The sequence below is a fragment of the Hydractinia symbiolongicarpus genome, chromosome 3, assembly GCF_029227915.1.
Source record: "Hydractinia symbiolongicarpus strain clone_291-10 chromosome 3, HSymV2.1, whole genome shotgun sequence".
Lineage (NCBI taxonomy): Eukaryota > Metazoa > Cnidaria > Hydrozoa > Anthoathecata > Hydractiniidae > Hydractinia > Hydractinia symbiolongicarpus.
In genome coordinates this window covers 23,796,148-23,803,886 of record NC_079877.1, presented here as the reverse complement: position 1 = coordinate 23,803,886, position 7,739 = coordinate 23,796,148, and the positions used below count along the sequence as shown (strand labels likewise).

At 34.0% G+C, this 7,739-nt stretch overlaps 1 protein-coding gene across 2 annotated transcripts; it reads left to right on the top strand.

The window, feature by feature from the left end:
* Nucleotides 1-1,361: 1,361 nt before the first annotated feature.
* LOC130636332 (uncharacterized) lies at nucleotides 1,362-7,413 on the top strand. Of its 2 annotated transcripts, none has more exons than XM_057446012.1 (10): nucleotides 1,362-1,507; nucleotides 2,076-2,163; nucleotides 2,314-2,451; nucleotides 3,622-3,750; nucleotides 3,831-3,959; nucleotides 4,029-4,421; nucleotides 4,927-5,251; nucleotides 5,658-5,818; nucleotides 5,918-6,049; nucleotides 7,172-7,413. In XM_057446012.1, the coding sequence occupies exons 1-10, from the start codon at nucleotides 1,505-1,507 to the stop codon at nucleotides 7,201-7,203; spliced, it is 1,530 nt and encodes a 509-aa protein (XP_057301995.1). In that variant the 5' UTR covers nucleotides 1,362-1,504; the 3' UTR covers nucleotides 7,204-7,413. The 2 variants fall into 2 exon arrangements, with proteins under 2 accessions (XP_057301995.1, XP_057301996.1); XM_057446013.1 differs by lacking the exon at nucleotides 1,362-1,507 and adding an exon at nucleotides 1,620-1,740.
* Nucleotides 7,414-7,739: the final 326 nt, after the last annotated feature.

Sequence of the window (7,739 nt, the reverse complement as noted above, 5' to 3'; positions counted from 1 at the left end):
TGTCAAAAACTTTTATTATGCATAGTTTAGGAAATATTGTATATTACGAATCCATTTTTATTTCAGAGGGAGATTACTATGTATATTACGAAGCTTCAGAACAAGGTAATGAAGCCATATTTGAAAGCAGACTAATTGATGGCAGACATGGATGGAAAGAGTTTAGAATTTCTTTTTGGATGCATGCTTTCGGAACACAACTTGGTAATCTCGGTAGGGAAAAAATACTTAATTATAATATTTTGTTTTAAAAATAAGAGACTGTTTATATGAGACTTGAAGAGGACTAAAATCGGTTCGGGTCTACTTCAGTGCACGGTGTGTCTGTTACAGTTTTTGTCACTCTGGGCGAAGAACTCACTTTCGAAGTTAACAAAGTACGAACAGGCAAGCTTGCTCTAATATAGTAGTATGAATATTCATCGAATTCTTTATAAGTGGTATGTTTAGGTTATTAACACGCGTGGATGTCATACATGCTGTGTTTAATAATAATAATATTTTTACATGAATAGAGTTACGAATAGTGTCTGCAACACAGGAAGTGTTGGAAACATTTAGCATCGCTGCATCATCATCAGAAAAGTGGGAAAAAGTGACAAAGTTTTTTAACCCAAAAAAGGGTAATGGAAACGGTATATTTAAGGTTTGTTGTCTTCTTTAATTATACCTAACTGAAGTGATTTTAATAACCATTTCTGATTGTTTGGAGTTGTTGCATGCGATGAAATAGATGATTGCATGACAGACAGACAATAGAATTGGTATTATTTGGTAATAATATATGGATGAGGAAATTACAATGCAGTTGTAACTTTAAGACCAAATAACTTGGAAGCGATTGGTGACGTTCGTGGTTTTATTCTCACGTGGAAAACTAGAAATCACATGGGAACAAAATTTGCGTTATTCCTAAAGCTGTATAAAAGTTACCCAAGTCTTTTGAAATAAACAGGTTGATAAATTCATGAAAAACCTTAAAATTTTAAATCTTTTGAGCCGTTCCTCAAAAGCACGCGATTCTATAGATTATGGAGATTAGAGCAAGGAATAAGCGACTTTCTAATAATAATTTTAAAAATAAATATCCGCTTTTATTATGCACCACAGGCACGTCTGACGGAATATTTTTGGATATTCGTGCAGTCGTTAGCCCAGAGTCAGCAGATATCCGATATCGAATATCTGCTCGCGATATTCGACGGTTTCTCCGGCACTTTAATTTTGTTTATATATATAGTTCCTTTATAAAATTATATGCAGTCAATCAGATGGAGAGTTAAAACTAATTAAAATAAAAACGTTATCGAACAAAGGATGTATTATATCACACTCCATCTTTTATTGTTCTCGATAGTAGTGCACAAAAGATAATAAATCAGATGAAGAACTGAAAATAACTGAAGCGCGAATGTTTTAGAATAACAAGAAACAAGAATAACGAAAAAGACAAAAACAAAACAAAATAAAATATGGAAAAGTTCTCATTCCCTTCCAATAGTGCATGGTAAAACAGATATTCAGGCGGTAAAGTCGGATATCGTAATTATTCAGTCTCGCTTTGTTGATATTTGACTCGCTGCGCGTCGTCGAATATCACAAGCACGACTGAATAATTACAGATATCGGATTTTACCTTGCTGAATATCTACTTATTAGTATTAAAATCCATGATCTAATACAATAATTGAATCTGCGTTTTAAGCTGCACATAATGCTAGCAATGCTTTCTTATTAAAGGTAAAAATATTGGAAAGTATTGTTGTCTAAGGTGTTACTAAGATAAAATACTGAAGTTACTTCCTGACTATTATAAAAATAGTAGGGGGTAATTCTTTATTATAATGACCTCTTTGCTAAGATACTTTACTAGGATAAAAATGGTAGGAAGTAATTCTTTATTATGACATGTTTTGTAAAATATAGGTTAATCCTAACAATGATGTGGCTTCATGCGATTTTTATGCTCGGAACAAAAAAAGAGAAGCGAAAAAAATTGCAGCACAACAATTACCGCAGCAGAACTTTAAATAAACATATTGTAGATAATATCAGATAAACCGTTTTTGTTGCAGGTTCGCTTTGTTGTTACAAGAAAGGGTTTTAGCGGCGATTATGCGTTGGATTCTCTGTGGATTGGAAGTTATATGGCCTATCCTCAAGGTAACCTTAAGAATAGCTTTCGCTTCCGAATAATTGACTTTTTATGTTATGACGATTTCAAAAAGGTAGGTGTTTTTGATTACTTAACTTACATTATATGAAAAATTTGGCAGGTATTTGGAAATTACGTTTCCTTTACATTAATTTTAGTTTCTTGTACATCAACTTCAACAAGGTGCGATGCAAATTCGGTATGCGAGCATAATCATCACAGAGTTGGTTGTACATGCAAGGCTGGATTTGTCGGCAATGGATTCTTAGCTTTCAACGTCGCCACTGGCTGTAATGGTACGTATATTATGCAAAACGGGTTTAGTTAAAATCATACATAGCGAAGCCTGCGTTTGCGTTTGCCTTTCTATTTTATCCTGAAAATGTTTTTCAGCATAATAAATATTAAAAAAAGTACCTGATAATTTACTAATTATTTTGTATATAAACTTTCCAGGAAGTTTAGAAAAATAAACAAAAATTAAAATTTCGAAATTTAAAAGCTAAAGATCACAAACGCTCAATAGCACTAAAGCGCTTCATTAATAAAATTATTAATCTCATGTTTTACTTCTTCTTTTTTGCGACGGAATAACTCGATAAAACATAAACCCATCGTCTTACTCTTCTAATATTTATTTTGACGAATTATTCTGGTTTTCAGTCATACCCGCTAAGCAAAGTATGAGTGTTTGGTTTAGGCAACAAAATTTCACCTTACCCTTTCTTACTCATGATTAATGGTCGAAAGCACGATATTAAAAGTATAATATAAGTTGGTTTTTTAATAAACCTTCGTTTAAACCTTCGTCTTCGTTTATGCAGATAATCAAGACATTAATATAAAAAAATGGCGGCATGTTAATGATGGAAAAAACGTGGTAGGTAAAAAAAAAAAAAAAAAATTAACAAAAGACATCGTAAAAATTATAAAAAAATAGATTTTTTTACTGGGTTCTAAATCAATAATGCAGCTCAAAGCAGCCAAGCGGGACAGGCACTCCTTTTTTAAGAAAGCTGTTTGCACATTTTTGTTTCGGGAAACCCTATGCTGCATGCCAGGTCGAGCGCTTCTGACAAACTCTTTGTCGTACAAAGAATTGATGTCTGAGTATAGGAATATCACCAAGTAAGGCGCTATCTCGTACAGTTAAATCTGCACTTATTGTTTGTAAGGTTTTTTGTCACGAATCCATGGGAGTGCTAATGCCGTCGAAAAAAGCCTTCTATGTAATTTTCATTTGTAATTATTTTCTAGAAAAAATGAATTTGTTGCGATCCCCATTTCGTTTAAACCAGGCTATTGTTAGTTACTTCGTTGTGGCAAGAACGACTCTTACCCAATATTTTTTAATTCACTTTTTATTATCTGGTATTTTTCGCAATGCAACTCTTGATCTTATAAAAAAGACCCCTCACCATGTCTAGTCATGTTCTTCATAAATGAAAAAATGAAGCTTCCTTTAGCACATGGAAACTGTTCAACAAATCCTTGCGACATGAATGCCATCTGTTCAATAGGAATCTGTTCGTGTAAACCAGGTTTTCTTGGTAATGGAGTGAAGAGGTCAATCAAAGAGGGAACTGCTTGTTTAGGTAGTTATTACAACGGATATATTATTTTAGTTATGTTTACACTTGTTTCTAATACTTACTTGTGACATTTAATTCTTCAGATCTCAACGAATGCGTCACTTCAAATGTTTGTAGAACAAACGAAGTATGTATCAATACTCAAGGCGCATATAAATGCGAATGCAAGCTTGGTTTCTACAAACCTGCTAAAGAAGGTTCTACATGCACAGGTAAAGTTTGTTTTAATTTAAAAGGGATGTATCAATGAAATAACGTCAGATGTAAGTGTATGCGTTTAGCGTCCGTTACCTTATCAACAGAAGCACCTATCATTCAGTCATCGACACCTGCAACGAAATCCACAACTACAACAACAACAACGACAACAACAACGACAACAACAACAATAACAACAACACCACGAGCACGACCACCACCACCAACAACAGCAATAACAAAAACAACCACAAAATCAGCTACAACAACATCAACAACAGTAAAACCTGCACTAACTAAGCTATCGACCGAAAAAACAACTACTAGTACGACAACTCAAGCAACAACAACTAAATTATCGACAACAACAGAATCACCGACAACAACAAAGCTTACCTCATCAAAATCAACAACAATGAAACCTGTAACAACAAAAACAGCCACTACGAGAATAACTACAAAAACAACAACGACACGTAAGTGAATTTATGCTCGTTCTTTGAAATTTATTGGTCTAAAAGTTATTAACAATTAAAGGACAATTGTGTTATAACGTAAAGTTTTGTTTTCACAAATTTATCTATTTTCACAGGTTCAAAAGTTCATTGATTAAATTTTGTAAAATAGTGCTATACTGTTTAGTAGTATCATAGACAAGTTGTTGATAAAAGAAATTGTATAAACATTATGTGACAAGACTAACTTATGGTAAAAAATAACAAAATTATACGTTGTTATTTAGGGTAAATAGTTTAGGGGTGTTACTTTTAGACGCTGTGATGAAAAAAGACAGGGAAGAAGACAGAAACTGGGACGGCTTGCTGGTTTTCTTTTTCAGATGTTTCCAAGTTTCTGCATCAGATAATAACCCGCTATTCGGAACACATCGTTTTCGCCAGCACCACTGTTTTAGGAGATAAGAAATGTTCCATCTAATAGCCCATATCATGGTTAAATATACAGTTATTTTTTTCATTTTAGAATTGAAGGTTCCAGATATTCCCATTACAAATCCTAACCCAAGTACAATAAAATCTTCCGAAATAACTTCTGATCGACCTACCAAAATTGTACCAAACACAAATCAACCTTCCATAGAAGTTCCGATATCTAGTTCACCCAAGGTTTCTGTAAGCAGAACAATATCTAGGCAGAAGAAGACAAGGACAACTCCATATGAACTCATTGGTAAAGACAGGAGTTCAAAAACTGATATGACCTTGGTGTATATCATAGTGGCATCTGTTGGAGGAATACTGGTTCTAATTGCTATGGCAGCTGTGCGTATATACTGGAAAAATTCAAAGTAAGTGATAAACCCAATAGAATCATTATACACATAAATGGCACTTTAATTACATACGAAGGTCTAAGAAAAATATTGTGATTTTGTTAAACATATTACAGAGAGCATAAATCAAATTGGTGACAGCTTGTCTTAAATTGTAAGAAAGTCGGCAAATACCTGTTTTGCGTCTTAGTCCAACCAACTAGGGTAAATTGATCACAACGCAGCTATTAAAATATTATGTTTGTTAACATTGCCATTAAGATCGATGTCTATGTGATAATGCCAGTTAAGGTTCTTTCCCATTTGATTCCATAATAAGGAATAACTGTGGGCTTTTGCGCTGTAGCGGAAAAAAGAAACGAGACTTTACAAAAGAAGGCGTAGATAGGTGATGAAAAACTTGATTTGTGTTTAACTTCAGAAAAGAAGACAAATATATTACTAGAGAGGAATTGAACATGTATGCTTCAGGAAGAAGAAATCTTCCTCCGCCAATTGGTCCACCACCTGCACCTAGAATTCAAAGCTCACGCACAACTCCGCCGCTTGAATATTCAAACCGACGCACTGATAGCAGTTACGGTAAATCGTAAATAAATAAATTAATATTACGCAATGCATTTTTAGGTGTTTGAATTCTTAAGCATCTAAACAAATTCTTTAAAATACAATCTTTTTTAGGATCGGTTGGACCTTACGAAGATATGACTGAGGAAACCGATTTTCCAAACTATATACAACCAAATGAATCAACATCAGAAGGTTACGAAGTTAGCGAGGAGTCCAACCTAGAAATTTATTATCAGAAGGAAGGTATAAATCTTACTGCATGAAACTTTTTTACACTTATTGCTTACTAGTGTTTCACCCTATTCAGGTTGCGGTCACAGTGACCCAGTGAAAGGTCAGATCTTTTGTGTAACGTTTCAGGTATCGCTTTATTTTCTAAGGTACTTGTCAGATACAACACCTATCAGAAACTAGAAAATTATCATTTTCATGTCTTGTCATGTAGCTAACTGCTGTCTGCAACCGATCGAGAACCGCGAAACATTGATAATGCTGTGAAAGCTTTGAAGGTCCCAGTTGTGTCAAACGTCTACATACAATCATTTGTCAGAATTTAAGTCTTTCGACTTCTTTCCTACCCTTTCCTGGATACATGGCGATATAATAGAGCGCTGAAATATATTCTAACTTAAAGATATACTTCTGTTATGGCGTAATATATTGCGTTTAGGCGAAAGAGCGTAAGAATTGTAAGGAATAACATATAAAGAAATACATCTGTTTTGTTATCAAAAAATAACACAAAAATTGGCAGCAATAAATTTTTGCTTGCATCAGCATACTTTCTGTGACGTCATCAGAAGCTAAAAATTTTCTCAAAATGCCACCATCTGCCTAAAATTCAATATTATTTAACATATTTTCCGGTTTTTACATAGATCGCATGAAATTGTGCCAAAAATTGCCTGAAAATCCAAAATCCAAAAAAATCGGGAGATCGGAATAATCACGTGTCCAAAACATGGAAAATGAATATTCCTGAAAAAACAAAGTTGTGTTGTAAGTTTCAAGTTCTCAGGATAATCCCAACAAGAGTTTTTTTATTCCCCATTATAAGAGTTTCATAGAGATTTTTAGGAATAGTTTCGAGTAATAGCCAATATCAAGGCACGTGTCTAATAGTTAAATACTGAAACTCTGTAAGTATCATGCAGCGTTATGGACTTATTAAAATAACCGTCAAGGATGGGGGGGAAGGGGGGGGGGGGGTAGGAATCCGCTATCCCGGACTGAAAAGAGTTAAAACTGAAGTACTGCAGGTTTAAAGTCAATACTAACAGGGAATCGTAAATTACAGACAAGGAACCCCGGGGTAGGAGGCACCTCCCTACCATAATAGGGTTAATCGTTTTGACTTTATTTTAGCAATTATGCGGGAATTAGAGATGTCCAAATGATGAGAACACCAAAACTTGAAGAACAGTTTGATGCTGACAATATATCCAAAGAAATTCTACTGAAATGCGTAAACTACACGTTTTTTCTGTAAAATTTTTTTTTAATTTAAAACGTGTATACTTAGGAAGGCACTCCTAAAATTGTTAAATCACAGATTAATGTAGATTAAGTTGTAACTCGAATAAAATAATAAAAATGCAAGAAACTTATGAGTATATTTTTCTTCCTCCCACGTTATGTCTTAAAGGGCAGATGCTCTTGAAAGTTAATCCGTAAACCTTTTTGGCCAAACTCCAATGCCCAGCGAATGGATTATAATGCAGATTTTCAAAATGCAACAAAATTGTGATGCAAGGGATAATTCTGATAGCAGACCGGCTAGCGAAGTCTGCTCTATAAAACAGTTCATAATAAATATTATTTGATATTCCATCAATAGCTCAAATGCAAGCAAATGTTTAAACAGAGTTGTGATTTCGTACTGAAAATAATAGCTGAGTAATAAAAAAAAGCGGTGTTTTACTTATAAAAGGTG